Source organism: Castor canadensis, chromosome 8 (assembly GCF_047511655.1).
Source record: "Castor canadensis chromosome 8, mCasCan1.hap1v2, whole genome shotgun sequence".
In the NCBI taxonomy this organism is placed as follows: Eukaryota; Metazoa; Chordata; class Mammalia; order Rodentia; family Castoridae; genus Castor; species Castor canadensis.
The window spans coordinates 90,887,705-90,914,284 of NC_133393.1; the positions used below are offsets into that span (position 1 = coordinate 90,887,705).

Sequence of the window (26,580 nt, forward strand, 5' to 3'; positions counted from 1 at the left end):
TGTGTGATCAGTGCTGTCAGTGGGACCAGAGTGAAGAAGGAGAGGTAGGTTTGAGTTGAAGTAATCAGGGAGGCTTTCGCAGAGAAGATGAGATTTGAGTTAAGACTGAGGGATGGGTGTTACTTAGATATACTCAAAGGAGAGGAAAGGACACTAGAGAAGGGGAAGGATGGGAATCAAAGTATGAAAGAAAGGACGCAGTAGTTTGGGGACAATGAATAAATTACCTTGTCAGCATTGACTAAAATAATAGGGAAGTAAGGTTGAAAAATAAATTTGTATTATGAAGGATCCTAAATGCCAAGCTAAAGCATTTGAGTGCCTTCCTTGCAGGTTATGGAGAGCTAAGGAATATCTAGAAAACAATGGTAGTATAACAAAAGTTTAAAATCTGTGATCCAAGAATCCTGGCTACATGTAACTTCTGCCAAGCACTTTTCTCCTGGGATTCCTCTCCAAAATGTTGTTTTCTTCTCTACCAGGTGACCCTGAGTATCTTTGAACTGGCATCTGCTGCAGGTGTGGGCTGTGACATTGACCCAGCTCTGGTTGCTGCCATTGCCAATCTGAAAGCTGGTAAGATAGGGGGAAGAGCCCTGAAGGGAGGGATTGTACCCTACTTTCAGGTGGGAAACTGTCAATGTCAAAGAAGCCTTTATTTGGGTTTGTGAATTCAGAGGCTATAAGCTGGGAGGTAGGGAAAGACTTAAAGTGCAGACTCTACCCTAACCTTCAGAAAATACAAAGGCGATTTAGGTTTCTCCTCAGATTCCAATCAGTTAATCTACCAACCAGTGAAAAAGATTGTTCTGAGTAAGAATCTGGTGCTCAGCAAGTGCTCAAAGGATCTTACAGTCTGGTTGGGGAAATAAGATTAATGCAAATGAATCAATGAGTGAACAACTCAAAATCGTATATAATTTCATGCTAAGATGTGTGGTATAGTATCTAAGTTCCCCACAGTGATCTTGTGCTCTTTCCTCCCACATAATCACTTTGACACTATCCACTTCTTCTCCAGGCTCACACTTGCCTCTGATATGTTCCATTACACATTTGCTCTGATTAGCATATTCATACTTATACATACCCAAAAGAGGATAGAACCCAGGGGGTGGTATTAAGCCCTTCAAAATTGCAAGACTCACTTCTTTTGTTCTCTCTTGGTTGGTGAGAATCTTTTCTCTCCTTCCTGCTTCTTCATCCCTTCAAGCAGCTGATTGATAGGTGTCCTAGGACTGCATGGCAGCAGAGCTCTTGGCTAAGAGTTCTGCCCTATCACCAGGGGTCTTAGGACTCGGACCCCTCACCATATGTGGATGCTAGTCCTGTCTCCTTCAGTAATAACTTGCCCACAGAACTTGATAAAGAATATTCATAGGCAATTGCTCATGTGATCACAATTCTGGGAAGTATGATCCTACAGAAGATAACTCTTGTTTGCTTACCTTACTCATCTTTCCTCTTTTCTTTTTTCCCTTTTCCCAGATAGCTCATCTCCAGAAGAAGAGTATAAGGTGGCCTGCCTGCTCTTGATCTTTCTTGCCGTTTCTCTCCCACTCCTTGCTACTGACTCTTCTTCCTTCTACAGCATTGAGAAGGATGGTAAGTAAGGAGTAGGTTTGAGGGACCAGAGCTATTCAGGTGTCTCCTGGGGAGGGAGATGAGATAAAGATACTTACCTGGAAGATACAGACTTCTGATTAAGGTATAAATTTCTGTTTCAAAAAGCACTTGAGAATGAACTATGCATAAAGTTCTGTTCTAGTAAAATGTCATAGGAATATCCTTCCTTTAATCCCTAAATGTCATCTAGTTCTTTTGGTGTCAAATAAGGGTGGCCTAGGCTGGTAATGAGAAATTACCAGTTGGTTAGGGTCAGCCTGGTGTGGCTTACTGTCATTTCCTTTGTTTCTCCCCCCTCCCTTCATAATATAACTTAGGTTTCAACAATAACATCCACTGCTTGACCAAAGCGATCATCCAGGTGTCTGCTGCTCTCTTTACATTGTACAACAAGAACATTGAAACTCATCTCAAGGAATTTCTGGTGGTAAGTGGGTCTAGATTTGTAAGGAATGGAAGACTGCAAAGGACTGGAATTGATTTGACTTAAATCCACAGTTATTGTTGAATGTGTTTTGGAGTCTAACCTCCCACCTAATTCATTCTGTAAAGTGAGATGTTACTTTGTGAAAGGCAGGAGCTTGTTCTAAATTCTCTTACATCTGGTGTTTCAGCCTCTTCCTTAATACTTGGAAAGACCATTAGAAAGGAAAATCTGAGTTTTGACATTATGAAGTTATGTGATCTCTGGAGAACTAAACTTTTGGGGCCTCAGTTTTCTCATTATAAACTAGGGAGATTAAACTGAATCCATGATTCATCACCTTGCTGTGCATCAGAATATCCTGGGGATCTTGTTAAAATAGATTCTTGGTCTTTACCCCAGACCTACTGAATTAGAATATGCTAGGGTGAGGTCAGGCCTCTGTGTTTCTAACTTGGTCTTCAGGGGATCAGATATACATTAAAGTTGTAGAGACTCTGAATTTTATAAACTATAAGGGCTTTTGCAACTCTATATTGACAGTCAATGACTAGTCTTCAAACTTTGTGGTAAATCAAAATCTTTTGGAGAATTTACATTTATTTTCATTTCCAATAAGTTCTCAGTTAATGTTGATGCTCTTTGTCTTGGGACCTTACTTTGAGAACCACAGGACTAGATTTCTAGGGACTGGAGTTTATAACCAGGCAGCTGATTCCATGTGGATGTGTCCAATTTGTTTGAAAAATTGTTGAAAAATGTTTTAAGCCAGAGTTTGACTCCCTGTAACAATCACCATTGATCTTAGTTTTGCCTCTGGAAAAACATAGAACAATCTTCAATAGTTGAAAGAGGCCCTAGAGTTTTCCATTCTAAATCCTCTATGGAGGAATCCTGTCCATACACTTCTGACAACATGGTCCATTACCCTCTGAGCATTCTCGGTAATAGGGAGCTTCTTCCTTTGCATAATATGGTTCTGACTTAAGAAGTACAGCTTCCATTCTTCTTCCAGGAGGGAACAGTAGATCATATCGTTCTATCAGGAATTCTACCTTTATCCTGAGAAATGTGAATCTATAGATTGGTTAGAGGGTCTTTATTTGAGCTGGGACAACCAGCTCAGACAGAATGGGCTTTAAAGCATCTTAAATATAAAGAGGATTCACACGAGATCTCTAAGATGAGAAGGTTCTTTTTCCATTTATTCTATTTGTTTGCTAAATGGAGGTAACCTGGGCCTGGGATGTGACTCACATTTTGTCCTCCCTCTTTGATCTGTTGGGGCCTGGAAGTGAATGGAGATGACAGCCACTTGGGAGTTGACAGGAGGAGAATACCAAGAGCACTGTGTCTGAATCAGAGGCCCAACTCTGGCTCTGGTTGGGTAGGGAGTCAGCTGTAAACAGCCTGATGACAGAGGTGTCTGGAGGCTGCCTAGGAAAAAAAGACATTAATCTCCTGGCACACAGCATCAGAAGCTTTTGTTCTAGGTTCTTCCCTTGCCCCTTGCAACCTCTCTTCCAGCACCTCAGCAAGCTTCTGTTATCTGCACTGGCAGGCCAGTGAGATTCGAGCTGGTTTGTAGGCAATGTGTGTTTCTGAAACCTAGGGGACTTGCCACTTTTTTCATCCCGAGTCTTCAGGAACAGCCTAGCACGTCTTAACTCCCCTCCTTGATCTTTTCTTAACTTCCTGTAGCCTGAGGCTGTCCTATTCTGACCTCCATAAAAATCTGCTTCTTTACAAATGCTTCCCTTACAGGTGGCCTCTGTCAGCCTTTTGCAGCTGGGCCAGGAGACTGACAAGCTTAAAACCAGGAATCGGGAATCCATTTCTCTGCTCATGCGCCTGGTATGTATCTTGTTTAAGCTAGTTTGGGAAAAGAGAGGAAGAGCCAGTGGAAGACTCCTCTTTAGGGTCTTTGGGTCCCTGCCATTGTCATCACCCAAAAGCATTAACTAAGAACTTAATTCTGTCTGACCTTTGGGTCTGCCCTCACATTTTATTGAACATTTTAGAATTGTCTTGCAATCCCAGAGTATAGTACTTAGGACTTCTCTGCAGGACTAGGCTCCTTTTCTGGTAATATTCCTGAGTCTGACCTGGGAAGGGGACAACTGTGTCCCTTCCCAGTAACTACCTACCCAGTATGAGTTTGGCTTTACTTGACTACTTTCTACCACTATATTTCTTGTCTTTAAGGATATCATGAAGAGTACTGGATAGCACAGAGAGGAACTGAATGGGTTTGAGGGTGGGATTCCCAGCAGGGGGGTGATTTTAGCTATAAGGTAGGGAGCCTGGTAGGCCATGAATCAGGCAGTTCCTGGTATCTCTTCTTGCTTCCTAAACTGTGGGCTTGGTTTTACTCTGGCAGAAAGTTCTGGAAACTCTAACACAGTTGACTTTAAAAAGACTTTTTCCCCTCATGACCCTGTTTCTCTTTTCAATGAGCTTACTCATTCTTGATCAAAAAGTCTGATTCTCAGGTTGGTATCACATTTAGATGTGGACAGGAGGAGTTGCTGCCCTAGGCCTATTTGGAGACCCTCCTTTCACGCTTCTCTGGAACCTATATCCCACTTCAAAGCCCACACTAAAGATATCTGGGACCCCAGAATTCTCCAGCCCACCTGTGGGGTCTGTGCGGAACTTCTTTCCCAAGTCTACACTACTGAGGCAGACTGTGGGTGTACCTCTAGTGACCAAGAATGTGTGGCTGGAGTTTAGATGTGCAGTAGGGAAGTCCACATGTGTATATAAAACCCCTCAAACTGAGAGTAAGAAGAAAAAGGGAACTGGGTGGAAAGCTGCTTTCCTCTTTCTCCCTGTTTTGGTGCAGAACTCTGGGGAGTCTAATAATTCTTAACTTAAACTAAGACTTCCATGAAATTACAAAGGTATATTATGAAGATTGAAAAGATAGGACATAATAATTTTTTTTTTTTTTGTTTTTTAGTCATTTGTACTCTTGGCCTGGGCCCAGAAATGTTAGGGGCAGGCATCCCTGGGACTCCCTCCCTTCTTTAAATACTTAAACCCTGAGTGGTATCTGTGTCCCAGTTTCTCTAGCTAGAAAAAGGCCTGGGATAAATGGGATTATATTGGCAGATAGAATGGACATGGGGGTACATATGTGTGTGTTGTGTGTGGTGAGGGGTGCCAGGGCCAGGGATGAAAGTAAGGGTAGAGGGAGGGCAGATGCCAGGAGTGGGCTAAGTGGAGCACAGCATTTGAAGCAGCATGACTTCTTCTTTTTTTTTTTTTTTCCCTTTCTTAAGACCGGGTCTTACTATATAGCCCAAACTTGACTTGAACTTGTGATCTTCCTGCCTTAGCCACCCTAGTGCTAGGACCATAGGTGTGCACCACCATACTCAGCAGCAGCATGACTCTTTATTTACAAAAGTGGGCAATGATTCTTATGATGTAGTGGTTTGAATTCATGAGATAATATGTGTGAAAGTGCCTAGTAAATAGTAGGTGCTCAATAAATATAGTTGCCTTTGTCTGCTGCTCATTTTAGTTTCTGCTTGATTTGGACATACTTCTATATTTCCTTTGGCAGTTTTCACCTCTGTAAAGGTTGGCAGTTCTGAATTGTTATTCAGCCCTACTCCCTCTGCTTTGACCCCCACCACAAGCCCTTCTCCAAAGTGTGAGAAAGTGTCTGCCTCTTGTGGCCCTCCTGTGAGGCCCACAGAGGTAGGAGCAGAGCTAGGACCAGGACTCTCTTTACTGGAGATGGAGATTGAAGGGACAAGCTGCTACAAAGCAACTTTAATGCAAATGTTCCCAGAGAGAAATTGGAAATGACTGGAAGGGAAAGAGCTGAATTTTGAGTTAAGAGGCTTTTCATGTAACTCCAAATTCTGACCAGTTTTATCTCCCTGGGGTCTTCCTGTCTTTATGGTCAAGCCTGGACAGTGTCCATCCCAGCATTGCCAACCTGTTCACGGCATGGGTTTCATGGGGGAAGGGCATATGGCTCCACAGAGAATCATGGAATCTTTGATGTTAGAGCCAGACCAGATCCTGGCAATTTGTCCAGTACTTCCATTTCATAGCTGAGGAAACTGAAGAAGAGTGAGGGTAAGATGAGACTTGAGGTCTCCCTTAAAATATACCAGCAGATTTGGGACCAGAACCTATGCTCGGGTTGTTTCCACTACCATAAACTTCTGCCAGTAAGAAGCCCTGTTATTCTCTTGTGCTTGGCTGAGAGTAGGAAGTCATGGACCAGTGGGTCCCTCCTAGAGTCATCACTCATTTTCCTGTACCTGTTGGTAGGAGAGCTCCTCTCTCTCTCTGGCTTAGGGTTGGAAATCAACCACAGCAAGTTTTCTCTGTTTTCAAACCTTGGCTCAGGGCTGCAGTTTTGCCAGCAGGTTTCCTTTTTACCAGCCTGGAGTGTTTGCTCTTCTGAGGCTGTGTGTGTACTGCGTGAGCGTGTGTTTGAGAATAGCAAAATCTTACTAATGTATAACTTGAAGGGACTTTGGAGAGAGACATAACAGAAACATGTTAGAATAGATACAGTAGATTCTCTTTCTATAGTGAAATTTCAGCACTTGAAATACCAGGCACACTGGGGAGGGCCATCTGTAGGGATTGCCAGAAGGATGTGGAACTCTTTATTTCTGGAGCATGGTTTTTGTCCTGTAACCTCTTAGATGAGGAAGAGACTGAAGGAAATACACCCGGCTTCCTCCTCAGAGATGGAGACCCTCAGCCCAACACTGCCTTGTGCTGCTCTCTGGGCATATGCCCCCTCCACCCATCCCCACCCTCTCACCTCCATCTCACCCCCACTCTTAATCTTATCCAGGCATCCAGATCTGTCTTCCTGTTTGGTTGTGGGGGCTGCTGGGATTACCATAGCATGCAGGCTTCTAATTAAACTAATTAATCATGCCTGCTCCTTTATGTAGCATCCTTACTGTTCCCCAAGCTCTGTACTGAGAGAGTAAGGAGCTGGAGGCCCAGTACAAGAGGACCCATGTGGATTCCAGACCCCTCCTCCTTGACCTAAAGTGGCAATTATTTTTCTGGCTGCAAAGCTTTGTAATTAGCACTTCTATCCATCTTTACCTGAAACTGTGCTGCCCTCCCACATATGATTTAGTATCCAAAACTGGAGAGAATGTGGTTGTTCTGCCACTAGGAAAGTGTCCTGTGTGTCAACCCCCCCCCCTCTGCCCCATGTCCTTCACGTCAGCATTGACGAAGGGGACAGAGGCCATTGTAATGGAGCTGAGGCCACATTGCCTTCCGGGCCAAATTAGGCAAGGGAATAAGCAGGGATGTGACTTGGAACCCTGTTTACTTATAACTCTAAGGGCCACAGAGGGCCCAGGAAAACTGCATTAAGAGGAACAGAATGTCACAGACTTACGTGCTACTGGAGGTTCTCATCTCTTGGCCCTGTCTGTTCCAGGTGGTGGAGGAGTCATCCTTTCTGACCCTGGACATGCTGGAGTCCTGTTTTCCTTACGTTCTACTTCGAAACGCCTATCGGGAGGTATCCCGGACCTTCCACCTGAACAGAGTACCTGCCAGTACCCACTGAAGAGTGGAAGCTGTGGTTATTTTTTCAAGTGGGGCGGGGGGTATAGGGAGGAAATAGGGAGAGAGAGGGTCAGAAGTCAATCTAGGGCTGAGAAATCATAGAGAAGTAGGGAAGGCTGGGGGCATGGAGGGCAGTTCATAGACAAACTTAGGGGATGGGCCACATGTGTGAATTTTTACCATGAAAAAATGAGTGACCTACAAACATATTTCCTATCTTCTGGTGACTGAGACTTGAGCTCTGACAGGCATGGCTCTCTCCGACCTTCATCACTATTCTAGGATAATGCTGGCGAGCAGAGATGATCAATCATCATATTAAACCATAATGAGTTTATAATCCTCCCACTGGAGCGGCTATTGTCTCTTGCACATTCATTAGGACTGTTATCGCCTCTCTTTCTTTTCCAAATGTGTTCAGTAAACATTCAGCCTGTTCCTACTGCAGAGGAGCCGTAAAGGGACCCCTCTTCTTCCTTATGGGGCTCTTTCTCTACCTTTGCTTGATGGTCTTTCCCACTGGGACAGGGCAGAAGTGCCCTCTGGAGAGTTTCACTGCCTACTTCCTCTCCTGCCCATTGTGGATAATGAGTATATTTTCTTCTGCTCTTACCCTGACTCCTTTTTCTTTGATATCTCCACAACCCAGAGCAGAGGGGCTGTCTGGGTCACATGACAGCAAAGTAGAGCAGACTCATGTGGACTTTCCCTCCCACACCATTTTGGGGGTACTCTTCCTCCTATTTGGAGGGACTAATTTGCCCCTAAATCCCCTGTCAGCTTGGGTACAGCTGTAGCTCCAGGCAGGGATTTCTCTTGTAGATCTTAAATTTCACAGACCTCATTACGTTGTAGGGCCTTGAGAGTGGGTATCCTTGAGGGAGTACAAGCTGTTTCAACTTAGCCCTTTTCTGCACTAATTAGAATTTCAAGTGTCACAGAGCCTGGGGCGTTTGAGATAGCACTGAACTAGGTTTAGTTAACTCTGTGGCGGGAAACAGTGGCCCCATCAGTCACTCTGTGTATCCACTGCTAGGGAGGACCAGAGCAACAGATCATGTGTGTCACAAGTTCAGAGTGGTTGGAATGCAAATATGATTAGCTAGTTGATTAATTAGGGTCATGTCCATACTTCAACAATGAAAAGGAAGCAATTGTTGGCTTTCAGCAAAACCATTCGACCTTCATTAAGCCAATTTGATAGCTATTTGGAGATTGTGTGTGTGTGTGTGTTTGCTTTTTTATTTCTCCAGACCTGGGTTTAGTCAATACTTTCTTAACTTGGCACCCATAATCAACACACATTTTTCTTAGCAACGACTGTCTGCTCTTTAGGGTAGAAGCAGCAGAAAATCCTGCTTCATGCTTCAGCTAATCGTCCTTCCTTGCTGTGGAAAGGACATTACATTCTAAGGAGTGATTCAGTGTCAGGCCTACTGAGACTACAAGCACAGCTGATGGGGAAGAGAAGGTGCAGAAGGATCTGATCAACAACCCTATACTATTCCCTTTCTTTTTCTTGAGTCATGGTCTTGCTATGAAGTCCAGGTTGGCCTCCAACTCACAATCCTCCTGCCTCAGCCGCCTGAGTACTGGGATTGGTGGGTACCGCCACACCCAGCTGATCCCACATTTGTATCTCTGCTTGGTTCTTCTACTTGAGAAGATGAAAACTCTTTTCTATCTACATGGAGGTATGCTTAGCAGGACCTTCCCAGAGGACAGCAAGACAAGTTGCTGCAGGGGGGTGGAGGGTAGACAAAATATCTATTTATTTATTTAGAGATGAGGTCTCTCTGTGTTGCCCAGGGTGGTCTTGTACTCATGAGCTCAAATGATCCTCTCATCTCAGCCTCCCAAGTTGCTGAGATTACAGGCATGCAAGCACCATGCTTGTCTAATATTCATTTTTAAAAATTTGACAATTTTATTGAGATATTTAATCCACATGCACTTGTAAGAATAATACAGAAAGATCCCATGTACCTTTACAGTTTCCCTCAATGGTAGCATCTCAAAAAACTATAGCACACTGTCACAACTAGGATACTGGCACTGAAATAATCCACGATCTTTAGCTGTCCCAGTTTTACTTATACTCAATTCTCTGTGCATGTGTATTTAGCTCTCTGCAGCCTTGTCACGTGTAGGTTCGTGTATCTGCCAAGTCAAGATATAGAGCACTTCCGTTACCATGAGGACCCCTCCTATTGCTTTTATTACCACACCCACTTCCCTCCTGCACCCCTTCCCTACCCAGCCCCCTGCAACACAGATTTGTTCTCTAGACTTCTAAAATTTATGACTTGACATAAAATCTTTTCATAAACATGTAATTATACCCACACACTTACCTGGCACTTGCACTTTTCAAAAGCATTTCTCCATCCTTATAGTAATTCTGCAATGTAGCCAGGGAAGGCTCCCCTATTTCAGGTCAGGAAACAAATTCAACAACATTAAATGATTTAATGAAGGTCACATGTTTAGTAGTAGAACTAGAAGCAGGACCTGTCAGTGTTTAGTCCTACACTTTTTTCCTGATCAGACTGCCTCTTCATAAGGGAAGATTTAGAATCCAGAGACTTGAGAAGGAGCAAAGAGGAGGAGGTGAGGACAAGGATGGCCTTTACCATCTGGAACAAAAGGTAAATGTCTAGAAGTAAGTGGACAGATGAGGTAATGGGACCCATCAGCATTTCAGATAATTTGCTTCCTTGACCAGGATGGTCTCCGACTTCTTGCAGCCTAGAACATAATCAGTTGTGAACTGCTTTTACTCTCAGATTCCCCCAACTTGCTTTACGCAGGCCTCCAGGAGAACTGAGGAATGACTATAAGGAGAAATTCTGACTCTGATTGCTTTGTCTTGCTGGCAGAGAGTTGGCTCTAGCCTCAGCATTTTCATTAGTGCAGTGTTTTCATTAAAGTCTCCATTAACTCACTTGCAGCAGTGAGATGGAATTATCTCTTTTACCAGCCTAGGGGAGATGCTTGCAGAAGCACTCTTTCCTTTGGTCAGTAGACACAGCCTGTTCTGGTATGGCGTTCTATCCAATGGGCAGCCTCAAGGTGCAGAAGGTCTGAGGCCTGGCCAAGGGGGGCCCTTGTCTTTTTGACACTTTGTCTTGCAGGAAGGGAACAAATGTAGTTTGAGCTCCAGGACCTAGGAGGGAGGGAAGGAGGCCCTAGCTAGGGACAGGCTTCCTTAGCCTAAGGTTCTCATGCCTGCATCAGTTCTTCAACAAAGTTTGACTTTGAGAAGAAGTTAGCACATGGCTGAAATATGCTCACGTTGTTGGGGGAAGAATGTTCTTCCCGTCCTCCTCCCCATAGGGCCTCCTGCTTCTCCAGAGTACCTGTCATCAAAGGAGATGAAGATGAGTCCCCTCAGCCCCCACACCTCAGTGAGTTGTCAAGTACTCTCCTCCCACCTGAAGAGGAAGCAGGAACAGCAGGCCAGGTTGCAGGTTGGGGAAGTCAGAAGTTAACTTGAGCTGAGTTTGCAGCACTGGAGAGATTGAGGAGCAGGCTTTTCTCTTGTCACTTTGGAAGGAGAGGATTGTGGGGCCACCCCTTTAAATAGCATTCCCGTAGGAGGCGGATCACATCCATCCGTCACCTGCTGCCAAAGCATCATTTTTGGCCTCTATCAAACTCAGAGCCTTGTTGGAAGGGATGGTGGGGTTAGGGGAGTGAGGAGGCAGGGTTTCCAAGGGGCAGGGGCAGTTCAGAAGCTAAAAGGAGAGGAATGAGGTTGGGCAGAAGGAGCCTGGGAAGGTAGGGGTGGGGGACCTGAGGAAAACACAGGGAGAGGAGAATGGCTGTCTTTCGAGTCTGTGAATGGAGCAAGTATATCCTATTCTTATCTCTTTAGACATTCAGTAAAGCAGAAATAGAATTGGATTTCACCAAGAGGAATGAGGTTGAGGCTAAACTCTAGGACTGGGGCCTAAAGAAAGTGAAAGAGTCACAGAGTCGGAAAGGCACTGGAAGAAGGTTGGGAGACTTGGCTCTGGCTTTGTGACTGACTCTGTGGGACTATATAATTTTTCTGGGCTAAACTTAAACGGAGATTAGGATAGATGTACTCTAAAGTCTCTTTTACAAATGACCCTTCTTCTCATGAAATGGGTCAGGAATTGTGGGCGTGGGAGAACCTGATGTACCACTGTGCTGACGAGAAATACTGAGAGAGCCCTTTGGAAGTGTATCTCCTAACCTCTTCCCCACCTGCCTAAATACCTGCCTAAGTTGGGATTATTTCTAATCCTAATTTTCTAATTAGAGCTCTTTAACTCTAATCTCAATTTGTGATTCTTTTGCAGTTTCCAGCCCATTCCTTCTTCAATTGATAAGGGAGGAGATCGTTCCCAAATTTTGAAAACTGCAATGTATAGGAGTGTGACTAGGCTGTCAGATGCAGTGGTTTCTGGGTTGGGCCTATTCCTCGGCTAGGAAGGATTTGTCCTGAAGTTAAAGGGACAGAGGGGCAAGTCTTGATATTCTTTCCACTTTTTCTCAATTTCTGACTGCCATATCTTTCTGCCTTGGTACTTCCTGGTGGTTGCTCTGCAGGATCTGAAGTCCTGATCTAAGCTGGCAATTCTTTTACGTTAGGAGGCTCAATTGTGACTGTCCATCTTCTTCTTCAGCCTACCACTTCCCTTCTGTTCCTTTCTCCCCTTTGCCTGGGAAAGGGATGACTCAATCTGATATTTAGAGTAACTATTACCCCTTCTTCTAACCCTCAGAGCTATCTTTCTTTCTTTTTTTTTCCTTCAGCTGCTGACATTTTTTTTCTTTCATTATTCATATGTGCATACAAGGCTTGGGTCATTTCTCCCCCTGCCCCCACCCTCTCCCTTACCACCCACTCCACCCCCTCCTCCCCCCACCCCCTCAATACCCAGCAGAAACTATTTTGCCCTTATTTCTAATTTTGTTGTAGAGAGAGTATAAGCAATAATAGGAAGGAACAAGGGTTTTTGCTGGTTGAGATAAGGATAGCTATACAGGGAGTTTACTCGCATTGATTTCCTGTGCGTGTGTGTTACCTTCTAGGTTAATTCTTTTTGATCTACCCTTTTCTCTAGTTCCTGGTCCCCTTTTCCTATTGGCCTCAGTTGCATTTAAGGTATATGCTTTAGTTTCTCTGTGTTAAGGGCAACAAATGCTAGCTAATTTTTTAGGTGTCTTACCAATCCTCACTCCTCCCTTGGTGCTCTCGCTTTTATCATGTGCTCAAAGTCCAATCCCATTGTTGTGTTTGCCCTTGATCTAATGTCCACATATGAGGGAGAACATACGATTTTTGGTCTTTTGAGCCAGGCTAACCTCACTCAGAATGATGTTCTCCAATTCCATCCATTTACCAGCGAATGATAACATTTTGTTCTTCTTCATGGCTGCATAAAATTCCATTGTGTATAGATACCACATTTTCTTAATCCACTCGTCAGTGGTGGGGCATCTTGGCTGTTTCCATAACTTGGCTATTGTGAATAGTGCTGCAATAAACATGGGTGTGTAGGTGCCTCTGGAGTAACCTGTATCACAGTCTTTTTGGGTATATCCCCAAGAGTGGTATTGCTGGATCAAATGGTAGATCAATGTCTAGCTTTTTAATTAGCCTCCAAATTTTTTTCCAGAGTGGTTGTACTAGTTTACATTCCCACCAACAGTGTAAGAGGGTTCCTTTTTCCCCCGCATTCTCGCCAACACCTGTTGGTGGTGGTGTTGCTGATGATGGCTATTCTAACAGGCGTGAGGTGGAATCTTAGTGTGGTTTTAATTTGCATTTCCTTTATTGCTAGAGATGGTGAGCATTTTTTCATGTGTTTTTTGGCCATTTGAATTTCTTCTTTTGAGAAAGTTCACTTGCCCATTTCTTTATTGGTTCATTAGTTTTGGGAGAATTTAGTTTTTTAAGTTCCCTGTATATTCTGGTTATCAGTCCTTTGTCTGATGTATAGTTGGCAAATATTTTCTCCCACTCTGTGGGTGTTCTCTTCAGTTTAGAGACCATTTCTTTTGATGAACAGAAGCTTTTTAGCTTTATGAGGTCCCATTTATCTATGCTATCTCTTAGTTGCTGTGCTGCTGGGGTTTCGTTGAGAAAGTTCTTACCTATACCTACTAACTCCAGAGTATTTCCTACTCTTTCCTGTATCAACTTTAGAGTTTGTGGTCTGATATTAAGATCCTTGATCCGTTTTGAGTTAATCTTGGTATAGGGTGATATACATGGATCTAGTTTCAGTTTTTTGCAGACTGCTAACCAGTTTTCCCAGCAGTTTTTGTTGAAGAGGCTGCTATTTCTCTACCGTATATTTTTAGCTCCTTTGTCAAAGACAAGTTGGTTATAGTTGTGTGGCTTCATATCTGGGTCCTCTATTCTGTTCCACTGGTCTTCATGTCTATTTTTGTGCCAGTACCATGCTGTTTTTATTGTAATTGCTTTGTAATATAGTTTGAAGTCAGGTATTGTGATACCTCCTGCATTGTTCTTTTGACTGAGTATTGCCTTGGCTATTTCTTTCTTTCTTTTTCTTTCTTTCCTTCTTTCTTTTCCTTCTTTCCTTCTCTCTCTCTCTCTCTCTCTCTCTCTCTCTCTCTCTCTCTCTCTCTCTCTCCCTCCCTCTCTCCCTCCCTCCCTCCCTCCCTCCCTTCCTTCCTTCCTTCCTTCCTTCCTTCCTTCCTTCCTTCCTTCCTTCCTTCCTCTCTTCCTCTCTTCCTCTCTTCCTCTCTTCCTCTCCCCCCTACTTTCTCTTTTAGACCAGGTCTTGCTATGTTACTTAGGTTGGCTTCAAACTGGGAATCTTCCTGCCTCTACCTAGTGGGTGGGTGCTGGGGTTACAGGCATGCACAACCATGCCCAGTTTAAGAGTTCTTTCCCGCTCCCCCCACACACATAGAAGGGGTTCTTGAAATTAAAATTTACATTCTGGGATCCTGGATTAGAGGCCTGTTTTAGATCCAGCCATTAGTGAACACATCTTCATTTTCAGTTTACATGAAAGTTTCACCAGTGCCAAAGTTCATTCATTCAGTGGAGAACAAAGAAATAGAAGTGGTTTCTACAAGAGTCTCAGGTAGAACACGATGGAAGTGGTTTTGCCCTGTGGCATGGTCTTGAGTTCAAATTCCATTCCCTCATTACATATGTTTATTAAGCAACTAGTCTGTTTTATGCTGGGCCTTTAGCCCTTAGATTTCTTTCTTTGAAGACAGAATAAGAGGAAATGAACTGGAACGGCTGCAGGTGGGGTTGAGGAGAGCTATCAGGAATGACTTCCAGGCAATATGCAGTTATTAAGGGAAGATGTGGGGCTGTCTATTCCCAAAGCTTTAAACTTGGCTGAAATTCCCACAACTCAGAGGGTGGCTAGAGGCAACCTTGCCTCTGGGGTAGGCCGCTTTGATGGAGACAGGTAAGGAAGATCAAGCCGTAGGATGCCAGCACAGTTCAACAGGGGACCCCTCAGAGATAGCAGCGCGGGCGGGCTTTGGTCTGGCTGGGTTCTGATGGTAGGTGGCTTCACTCAGCCTGTGAAGTGCCGCAGAGAGATGTCCCTCACACACGGGACACGCAGGCAGCTAAGCACACGTGGACACATGAAACCACCTATGCACAGACACAGAAACTCCAAATCCACACCAAAGGAACCTACACAGCCACCCACCCCAAAGTGTTGCCTGTTTCTGCGTTGCACTCCGCAAACCCGCATTCCCCCTCCCCCGCAGGACACACGCAGCAGCCTCGGGTGTCGGGAGCCTGTGCGCGCGCTCGCCCTTGGGCGCTTCTGTCTGAGTGTGCCCCCGGCTTTCAGTCGTTCCTTCGGGAGGGGGAGGAGTGGCTGCCGAGTGAGAGACGGGCGGGCGGGCAGGCCGAGGAGAAGGGAGGGGAGCAGAGGGAGGGGAGCAGAGGGAGGGGGGACCCCGCCGGTGGAGGAGGAGAGAGGCGAGGAGGCGGCTGTGGCAGCGCGCGGCGGCGGCGGCAGCGGCGGCGCGGAGAGCTTGGACCGGGAGCCCAGAGCTCAGCTGGGCAGCGGGAGAGGAGGAGCCGCAGGAACTGCAGCTCTGCCAGCTTGGGCCGAGCCTAGAGACACCGGCCTGGCTGGTCCACGCCAGCCGCAGGTGGGAAGGGCCTGGGTTGGGGAGTGAGGGTCTCTCGGCTAGGGACTGAAGCTGAGCCGAGGTGCTGTCTCTTTCCTCTTGTTCCCTAGACTGTGGCTGAGCATGGAGCTGTCCCCTCGCAGCCCTCCAGAGATGCTGGAGTCCGATTGCCCGTCACCCCTGGAGCTGAAGTCAGCCCCCAGCAAGAAGATGTGGATTAAGCTCCGGTCTCTGTAAGTCCCTTGTTCGGGAATGGGGGGGAAGGGAACTTGGAGCCGAGAGAGAGAGAGAGAGAGAGAGAGAGAGAGAGAGAGAGAGAGAGAGAGAGAGAGAGAATATGTGTGTGTGTGGAGGGGGAGTGTAAGCTGGAGCCCAGCTGGTAAATTCTCTTGGGCACACATGCTGGCAGGTGCAAGGAAATACGGCCCTGACACGCGTGTTCAGGCCACATGTGCGAGGCATGTGCAGAGCCCGTTGGTTAGAGCGGGCTTAGAGTTGCAAAGCTAACAATGTGCCTGTGCCTGTGGACCTTTGGGTGACACACGCAGCGCAAAGGGGCGGCACAGTATTTGTGGTGTGGCAGGGCTGCAGAGCATTTAGGAGGTGCCAGGCTGACTCACACGTATCCCTGTGCAGTGTTGTGTGGATGTGAGACACATCACATGCGTGTGCACGAGTGTCCATGGGTCACAGAGGTGTTTAGAATGATTACACACAACTGCAGATCTAGATGCTTGTGCCAACCTGTGGGTCATATATATATATCTTGATCGGGATTGGTAGTTTATGTCTCCTGGCATCCTACAGGGAATAGGGCTGGGGGTGCCCCATACTTGAGCAGCTCATCTGTCTTGGGGCCTGGAAGCTCTCTCTGCATATTAATGATCCACCTGGAATCTGGAGGAGGGGGTGGATTTCCCACCTGGGAGCTGGAAGAGGGGGAGGTAGTGAAAAAAGATTGACAGGAGCAAGGTAATTGGCTTAGTTAAAGTCTTTTTGTTTATGTAGAATCTCTGATCACATTTAAGCATCATTGCAGGATGAAGGCATATGGGAAGGAATAAATGGGGAAAGGAAGGACTCAGGTGTCCCATGCACCAGTCTCAGGAAGGAAAGGAACTTTGCTTCCTGCCTGTTAGAGGAGGATGGGATTGGGTCAAAGACAAGCTATGCACCATGTTTACCCCCCAATCATCTGTCATCGGTAATCTCTGCAGTCTGTTGATTCTTAATGAGAGAATAGGGAAAGTGCCCCTCAACCTGAGATAATTTTATAGGAGAGTATGGATATTTAGTGAGGAAACACTGAACCCAGTTCCTTCCCAGTACCCTCAGTAGTGAGCACAAAGCTTTCTATTTCTGGGTTCTGATAAAGGGGGAGATGGGGGTAGGAGATGGACAGATGCAGATGGTTGTGTTCTTTAAATACTTCACTTGTGGTGATGAGATGACACCTTTATATTGGGCAGGTAGATCTGATTTATACTCTCACTTAGGCCTTAGGGAGACTGAAATAAGGTGTGCAACAAGGCTTAGAATCCAAATGTGCTCTTCAGTCCCCCCTCTTTGCTGCCTCTGGCCAATGCAATTTGCTGGGTTCTATGAAGCGCAGCCTTGAAATGAGTTCTGGGATGAAGAAATGGAAGACTGGATTGAACTGATTTTTGTTGGGTGATTCTTGATAGAAAATGATGCTCTGCTAATGGCAACTAAGTTGAGGAAGGAAGGTAAGCAGGTAAGGAAGTGGTTAAAAGGCAAAGAATAGGCCTCAAGGTGTCTCCGGATGGCTTCTGCACAGTAGTAGAGACTCATCATAGAGTCACCTGGCCTTCATTCCATGTAACAGGGTCCTATAGAAAAGTGGGTTTTACTGTTTTTATTATCTCCCACACCTTTCTAACCAAAAGTCTTTCCCAAAGACAAATTGTGAATTGCTGTTTCTCTCTTTAGTGTGAGAAGAGCTCAGTGGTTAGAGAGGATCCCAGAACGAGGCATTAAACTCTGGGGAGAGAAGGGAGTAGAGGCAGCTGTTCCTCTAGAGTGCCTTAGCAGAGATGGCCTTACATAGTGGGCAAGGATCACTAATTGTGTTGATTAGATTATTCTGGTGTTCACTCACTTCAGCAATCTAGTCCTCAGGAGTGTAGCAAGCTAAAAAGTACTCTTTTGTGATTATTAATCACCAGGAGTAGATTCTCAGTTTCATTTTCTCAAAGCAGAGAAAGATCTTGATATTAAGGTAGATCCCAAATTGATGGCTTTCTGGATTTGGCCTTGTTTGAATATTGGGGAAGGTTTGACAGTTAGATGAAAGGAAAGAAAAGACTTTAAGGGCTTTTGCTGAGTAGCAACTAAACCGAGTTCCCAACTCTGTGTCAGATGGTTTCTAAAGAGGTGAGAAAGGAGGAATTCCCTTAAATGGAAGTAGAGCTCTTCCTCCCCCTATGGGGTAGGGTAGGAAGAAGTTGTTTAGTCTGGACATAGGGAGGTAGACATGATTATCTTTGGACTGGGTACTGAATGGAAATAAAGACAGATGGAATATCTATATATCTATATCTATCTATCTTGATTCAACATATCCTACTCCCTCTCCTTTTAATTTCTAATCTAGGACATGTAGACTCTCTTTAGGGTGTTTTTTGCCTCTGAATAAAAAGCCCCCACTAATATAACTGTGCATGGAAGATTCTTATTGGAAAGAACATCCAAGAATTCTGTTTCCCACGCTAGTACCCTGTCAAGGATAAATTGAGAATCTAGAGCATATGAACTGGAAAAAGTCTCCTACTGTGGGTTTTACCTCTAATTAGCAGGAAAATTTTCTTAAATAACCAGACTTATAAACTGAGGTAGAAGAGAGGCTGGGAGAGGCAGTCTGGAAATCGTGGGTTGGTCAGGATGCTTTTCATCATCTCCAACCCCAAGATGAAGGATTTGACTTGGCTCTCCATCTGCGTCTGAGACCAGAAGGCTTTGGGGAATGTGGGGAGGGACAGTCAAGGTAGAAGAAGTTTTTTTCGTGTCTTTTGTAAATTAAAAAAAAAAAAAAACAAAACTCTGAGCAGAAATTGGTTTGCTGCCTCAGCTCATTTATTCATCCAACAACAGTAAGCGTGCCTCTTGTGGGTTAGGTAGTGTGCTGAAAGCTAGGGACACAAAATGGACTTAGTCCCCGCTCTCATGGAGCTTGGAATCTGACTCAACACTGTACAGTGGTGTGTAGAGTGGGAGAGGCACCCTTTTCCTCTCTTTGCTGTACCTATCCAAGTGATAAAATTCTAACACTCTGGGTTTCTGCCTAATTTTTTTTTTTTGGGGGGTGGCATTTATACACACAGGAAAAACATACATATGGGTTTTCTCTCTCAGGATAGTACAAACATCACTCTCATTTCTCTGCTCCAGTTTCTCTTGGAATTTTATAGACAGAACTTCCTCCTTCCCATGGGACAGTGTAGACATAGTCCCTTTTTCTTTTTTCCTCCCTTGGTTCACACTCAGGATCCCAAAGGTCTTGGCCCAAGTCCTGTGCTGTGGTTTAAGGTCATGACAGCTGAGCTTAGAGTCAGGACCCAGCTGGGAATGATTTTTGCTCATCTTCATTTCATCAGAGTCTAAGGTGGTACCTTGAGCCTAATAGGCACTCAATAAATTCTCTTAAATAAAGGAATGAACAAATGAATAATGAATATATATATGTGTATGTCATGAAGTCCAGTTCTGCCTCTGATTTTTGTGGTGCGTGTGTATATTCCTCTGAGCAGGAGGGGGGAGGGAGGAAACGAAGATGGAGGAAAGGGAGATGATGTTGCTGCTGTTTTTTGAGCAGGTGATACTTAAAAGGTGTAGGGTTTGGGGATCTCAGGACATAGCTTAGAATTGAATCAGTTATAGAGAGGATACAAAAGCTATGACATTTGGATCGTGTGAATGAGCCATCAGGTTGAAATTGTGAATGTCTCACAAGTATACATATGTGTCTGGGTAAAGGTTGATGTGAGTGCCGGAAGCAAAGCTCCATGATGATATCTCCTTATTTTTAGGTTTATAAGTAGCATGTATGATAATCAAAGTGTTGGGAAGGTATGCACTTACCTGAATAACCGAAATTGCCTGAGGTATGCATGAGATGATGTATGTATGTGTGTGAATGACTACATAGGTAATGGGATAATATGTATTTGTGACACATTCACATTTTTCGAATGTTCTGGGGAGATCCAGAGGGCAGGAGAAGGAAGCTGAGGGACTGGACTGGGTGCCCCATTCATTTACCCTACCTTTGGTCCTCATTTTGTATGTGCCCTGTGGAGTAATCTTGTGTAGCTCTTACCAGTTTTGAAAATCATGCTGCTGTTCTCCTTTCTTTGCATATAACTGTGGAGCTGCTGTGAAGATTGCAGGATAAACTGTGGCTTCCTAGACCTCTAGAGAAAAGGGAGCATTTTTTCTCTTAGGACTTGGTGGAAGGATTTTTTTTTGCTGTCCTCCCTGGATCAGTGCTTCCTCCTTTATTGGAACTGTGGCACAGGAATCTCTCCTCCCTGGTTTTTATACCCCCTCTCCCATTGGATCTGCCTTATTTCTTTTTCCTCCATTGGCATTGTTTGAATGAGGACTGTGTGGTATCTCTGGGATCATAGAGGGTGGAAAATTCCTGCAGTAAAGTAAAAAGGAGGTGCAGATAGGGGAGATCGCAAATGCAAACCAAAGGAAGAACTCCACACGCTTCTGGTCAGAATAGGTGGCTGAAAGGAATTAGGAAGGTTGGTGGGGGTAGGGAAAGAACAGAAAATATTGGGAGACTGGAGAGGTTTTTTTTTTTTTTTGTGGTATTAGAGCTTGAACTCAGGGCAGGCACTTTACAATGTGAGCCACACCTCCAGTCCTTTTTTTTCCTCTGGCTATTTTTGAGATGGGTTGTCTCTTTTTGCCTGGGCCACCCTGGAATACAAGCTTCCTCTTTATGCTTTCCCTTGTAGCTGGAATGACAGACGCATACCGCCATGCCCAACCTTTTCTTTTGAGATAGGGTCTTGTGAACTTTTTGCCTGGGCTGGCCTTGAACCACAACCCTCCTGATCTCATCCTTCCAAGTAGCTAGGATTACAGATGTGAGTCTTGCGCCTGGTGGGGAAACTGGAGTTTGAGTTCACATTCCCACTCTGGCAATTACTGTGTGCTTTTTGAAGTCATTTAGTCTCTCAGAACCTTAATTCTTTGATATTATCCATATAAAAGTGGCTTTTAAGTAATAAAGTCTAGAGATCTTTCAACATTCAGACAGTTAGCTTTGTGAAGAGGCAGGAGAATGGAATTGGATGGGGTCTGTTGGCCGGGATGAAGGAAAAAGATAAGGATTCAAGAGGCAGGGATATAAATTACCTAATAAGTTGGAGCCGTGGTGTTTGGGATGACTTGGGAAAGTGTTGTTGATAAATGGTTACTTGGAAGAGGTGAGGGTAGGTCTCTGAGCTTGGGGACTAGGAGGTTAGGTGGGTCTGGAAGAGGACTAGCCTATGAAGGATGTAAGCTGAAAGAAAGAAGAAGGACTCTTTAGTGAAATTGCAGTTCTGAGACGTAAGTGTGAGGAGCTCCTACACCAGTGGGTTCTAGGAATTCTGGAGAATTTCCGCTATGGCATTACTCCTAGTTCCCTCAGCCTGGGGTGATGTTTCAGGTATGCCATGTCCTGTGGGTCCCTAGGCCTCTGGGGAAAGGGAGCATATTTCTTCCATGCCTTGGATCAGTCCTTCTGTCTTTATTTCCAACTGTAGCACAGGGAATCTATCCTTCCTGGTTTGTTTGTTGTTTTTATTTGTTTATTTTTTTGAGATATGGTCTTGCCATGTAGCCCAGAATGGCCTTGAACTCACAATCTCCTACAAGCCAATCTCAGCCTCCCAGATGCTGGGATTATAAGTATGTGCCAGGAGCCTCAGGAGGCAGTTTGGAAAAAAGACAGGAGAGTCCACATTTGGGGTTACATTTGACACTTTTTTTTTTTCTTGTGGTACTGGGGATTGAACTCAGGGCCAATCACATGCTAACCTAGCGCTCTACCACTTGAATCATACATGCTTTCCTCCCCGCCCCCCCCACCCCTTGCCCTTTGGCTTGTATTTTGTTTCTGAGATAGGGTCTCATTAAGTTTGTCCAGGCTGGCCTGGAACTAGACATCCTCCTGCTTCTGCCACCTGACTAGTTGGAATTATAGAAGTGTGATACCACGTCTGGCCATACCATATTTGTCACTTGTTCAGAGGAGGGAGTTTGGGGATGCAATAGGGCAGGAAGGCCAGCTGAGAAGGAGTCAGAGAGAAGTTTAGACATCTTTTCTACTCCCCTCCTTCCCCCACCAGCCATTGGGATAGAGGAAAACAAACAAACAAACAAACAACCATTAAGGGTTAGTCTCCAACACCTCTGCTCTCTCCTTCCTCTCCTCTCCCCCTTCTCTCCTCTGTCCCCATCTTTCTCCAGTTCTTTCTTTTCTACGCTCTTTTTTCTTTTCTTTCTTGTCCATTTCCCCTCTCTGTCCTTGTTTCCTTTGACTTACCTCTCCCTCTGGATGTCATTCTCTTACTCCTCCCCCATCTTGGCTAGGAGCCAGAAAATCCCTGGGGCTGGTCCCCTCACTTGGGCTTTCCTCCCCCAGAGTTGCTGTGGTGACAGTGTGGAATAAGTTAGCTTGCAGGCACCCTTTGGGGCTGTCTAAGGAGTCCAGCCTCAACTTCTGTCTTCTGCAAGGCCTTTCTTCTGTCTGCTCTGTGACCTCATCCTCCTAGTTCCTCCTGGGAGGAAGTCAAATAATTGCTTTTGAATCTCAAGGGGCTGATTTTCTCAGGTATGGAAGTTGAGTAGCTATTTATTTTCCAACTCTCTTCAGGACAGGAACAGAGAAAGAGGGACAAAAACAGGGCAGGAGGTGGGGTGGAGGTGAGACACTGGGGATACTAGAAGTTGCTAGATAATGAGATTATCCCCTAATGGGGGGAAGACTAGATGGTCCAAGAGAGCTGGGTGGAAATCCCAGGAAGGGGCATACATGGTACTGAAGGAAAGAAGGGCTGTTCAGCAGGGAAAGGGAAGAAAACTGGGCTGCTATCCGCTCAATTGAAGGGCAGTCCCCAGTGCTATTGTTCACGTTCTTCTGCCCTCTTGTCCCCTCAGCTCCTGCTGCATCTGTGATGCTTATCCCTGTCTGGGAAGAAAACATTAGATTAGGATTCTACTTCAGTATCTCAGATATACAGATGTTCACAGAGGGAGCTGTGATAGAGTTTTGGTAGAAGGCAGGCTTGGTAGGGAAAAGGCCAGGGTGTATCCAGGCAAGCCTAGGGCATGGTGCTAGGGGAAGAGTTAGAAAGGAGGTGCTCTGACTAGAGCCAGGCTTTCAGGTTGGTTGATTGCACAGCTGCAGTGAGAAGTCAGATTTGCAAATAATTATGGTGGCTGCAGTGGGGGTGATTAGGCTGCCAGCTGGTATTGGCACTGTTTAGGCTGAGAAGGGAGCATGGCTTGCTGGGGCGGGGGTGCTTGGTGGTCCTCCAGCAGGCAGGATCCGGGGCTTAGTAAGTTTCCCCTTTCATTCCTAATCCTTGGCTTCCTGCTCCCTTGTTTATCAGCTCTTGCATGTCTAGCTTGGCACCTTTTTCCTCATTCTTTCCTCTGTGCCCACCTTGTTTGGAAACTTCTTGGGGCCTGGGCTGAGTAAGCACACATGTCAACTGTGTTGCCAAGCTCCCTAAACTTTGGCCATCTTTCTACCAAGCAGGAGCTTTAGAAATTCCAATCTGCAAGATATATAATAAATCAAGTTGCACGAGCCTTACCGCAAAGACATCTCTGTTCCTCTCATTCTCTTCCCTTCTGCTCTTTGAAATGCTGCAAAGTTAGCTATATTTCTGGGTTTTTTTTTTTTTTCTTTCAGTACTGGGGATTGAACCCAGAGCCTTGGGCCTGTTATGCAAACATTCAACCACTGAACTACTGAGCTACATCCCCAGCCCTTGGTTTATGGTTTTGATTGCAGCAAAATGGATTGAAGGTAGATATTCAGGAGAACTTCCTGGGAAATTGAGGTTAAAATGTGACCTTTCTCTGATAAAGAATAAAGCTACCTTTTTCCTTTAAGACCTGTTTAGAGCTGATTTGGGGGAAGTGGTGAGCTAGTCAGAAAGAATGAACTCTGGAACCTGGGAATTGAGACCAAGACATCCAACTTCCCTAGTGCCTGTACCCCAGCCCTAAAGGGTTACAGAGGAGGAAAACGATGCCCAGAGATAGTTGGTAGGATAGGGGGCAGTGCTGGGACCAGATTCAAATCGAGTGGCTCCACAATGTAGTGCTGCCCCATCACACCTGCAGTCAGCCTTTGCCAAGCTTCCAATTCACTTTCCCATTCCAGGCCGCCTTCAGCATCTGTTTGGCCCCCTGAAAGCAAGGCATCTGCTGGGAACATCTGTTGGGATGTGGTTTGGTGGGCTAGTGGGGTGGTCCATGTGGAGGTGGTTAATGAGCAGACTTAAATAGGCAGGGAGGGAGAATGGGGTGGACAAGTGAGCTGGAGAAAAGTTCTTTTGGACTGGGTCCTGGGAGTCTGCTCTCCCATCTGCCTCCCTTTGACATTGTTGCCCACCCTTCCAATTCCTCCCTTTCTCAAGGTCTGGAGTCTGAGGGAGAGGTGACTCATTTGTGTACCAGATTGGGAGCTGGGACACCTGGATTCTTTTTAGCCTGGTAAAAGCCTCAAACTGCTTAGATTTCTCCTTTACTCATGTGATCTGAGCTGTGCTGGGCTGTTGCTAGGAGCACCTGTTAGAAATACTTTCTGGTGAGGAGGCAGAGGGTGGTTGTTTTCAGACATAGCAGGGTGGGAGAAGACCCTCTTCCCTTCCACACTATTCCTTTCTGTTTCCTACTGTAGCTGCCTACTGTAGCACCTTCCAAACCTTTCCTTTTCTGCTTTCTAGTACCTCCTGCCCCTCTCTCGCCACTCTCCTGTTTCTTTCCTTCCCTGCCATGTCCCAGTCTTCCCCCCACTCCTCTGTCCAGTACCTATAGATCTCTCACTACTGCTACCATGTCAACCTGAGGCCTGCTGCTTCTCAGGATGGCACCCCAGCTCTGCTACCAGGGGGCTATTTTTATCTCTGGAGCCACCCCCGCCACTCTGCCCAACCAGCTGCCAGAACTGGGGCTGCTTGTATAGAGATGGGAAATGAGAGGAGTGAGAGAAATGAGAATGGTAGGCTGAGTAGAGGACTGATTGTAGCTGGGTTCTGGAACTCTATGCTCTGCATAATCTCTGGTCTCTGCTTCCCTTGCCTACCTGGCCCCTGTGCCAGGGAGAAGCCCTAGACATCTGAACTTGTGATAGCAGGGAGACTAGATCCTTTCCACAAATAGCCCAGGTGCCATTTGGCACCTGGATGGGCACAAGGGTGGGCACATGGGACTTTATGGAGGACTTTGATGAATATTTGCTGAGTGAACTAAAGGATTGGACTAAATAATAATCCCTTGCATTCATGTATCACTTTACAGTTCCGAAGTGCTTTTATTCAATATCTCATTGGATCCTTGTGAGAATTCTGGGAAGCATGAATTTTTACCCACTAGAAAAGGAAACTAGGAAAAAAAAAAAAAAAGGAAACTAGAGCTCAGAATAACTTGCCCAAGGTCACATATAGTGAGACTTCCTGATTTTAAGTCATGTCCTCTTTCTATTAGACTTAGATGATTTCCTTGATTCTTTCAGTTTCTGAGAATTGGAACCTTGAGATCAGCCAGTTAATCCCTTCCCCAAAACACCTTCTCATTGACCTCACTCTTCTCTTCTTCTCATACCAGAGGCAGAGCCTCCAACCCTTTGTTCCCTATCCCAACTCCTATTCCTTAGTGCAGGGTGGGGAAAGCTGAGCATGGGCAGGGGAGGGAGGCATTATGGTTGGGCTCCATTCAGCTTTTAAAACTAAATTTAAGAGCTAAAGGAAAATTGATATTGGACCCTTTGCTGAGGTCCTCAGATCTATTCTCTGCTACCCAGCCAGGTGACAATCTCTTTAGCTTATTAAGAGTTAGAATGCAGGGCATAGATACATGTGTAGGTGAGTGTGTGACATTTTTCCCCAGAGAAGGGATGGTAGTTGACCAGTATCCCTTCTTATTAGAAATAGTTAATGATCATAGGCTAGAATGAGTGATACAGTATGTGTTTGTGGGTGAGCAGTCATCTACCCAACCAACTTTGGTACTATTGGGCAAGAGAGCAGAGGAATGGACAAGATATTCTCTCCAAAGCTTTTCTAGTCTAAAAAGTCTCTACCTTTCAATAAGAGAATTGAGATTAGAATAACAGAGCCTGGAGTCAGGGACAAGGGAGAGAGGGAGCTGCCCTTGGCTTGGAGGTTATTGGTGTTCCAGGCTGCGTATATCTGGCTGCCACCTGCCCCCACTGCCACCCCCATCCCTTCATGCAGGTAAGTCTAGAGAACAGGCCAAATTACTTGGCCTCAGGGTAGTGGGGCACAGAGAGAACAAGATAGCCACAGAGAGCAGGTCTCCTTTCTTCCACAATCTGCAGCACTCCTGCTTCATGTCCACCAGGAGTTCGCTAGGAAACTGCTTGTAAATCTTTAACCTCCATCACTCTTGTTGCCATTGAAGTCCACTTCTACTTGTCCCAGTATTCAGTGGCGCTGAGAAACAGCAGCTTCCCAAACTTTACGTGTTTATAATCCTTCAAGTCTCTGGCACAGTGACAAGGTATTTTAATTTCTCTCTGCCTTTGAGAGGTAGGAATGAGGGAGAAGACTTCCTGTCATAAAAATCCA

The 26,580-nt window shown here is 45.4% G+C and overlaps 2 protein-coding genes across 2 annotated transcripts in view; both read left to right on the forward strand.

Annotated features, from left to right (window-relative positions):
• Nckap1l (NCK associated protein 1 like) overlaps positions 1–9,549 on the forward strand; it is a 50,474-nt gene extending 40,925 nt beyond the window's left edge. The window contains exons 27-31 of the mRNA XM_074083554.1: positions 483–576; positions 1,489–1,605; positions 1,944–2,053; positions 3,815–3,904; positions 7,491–9,549. Coding sequence (XP_073939655.1) covers positions 483–576; positions 1,489–1,605; positions 1,944–2,053; positions 3,815–3,904; positions 7,491–7,622 — 543 coding nt within the window. The 3' untranslated portion in view covers positions 7,623–9,549. The remainder of the gene's footprint in view (positions 1–482; positions 577–1,488; positions 1,606–1,943; positions 2,054–3,814; positions 3,905–7,490) is intronic.
• A 4,766-nt stretch (positions 9,550–14,315) lies between these two features.
• The window catches only part of Pde1b (phosphodiesterase 1B), a 28,396-nt gene continuing 16,131 nt past the window's right edge, over positions 14,316–26,580 (forward strand). Inside the window, exons 1-2 of the mRNA XM_074083555.1 lie at positions 14,316–15,760; positions 15,850–15,972. Of these exons, the coding sequence (XP_073939656.1) occupies positions 15,863–15,972 (110 nt within the window). The 5' untranslated portion in view covers positions 14,316–15,760; positions 15,850–15,862. The remainder of the gene's footprint in view (positions 15,761–15,849; positions 15,973–26,580) is intronic.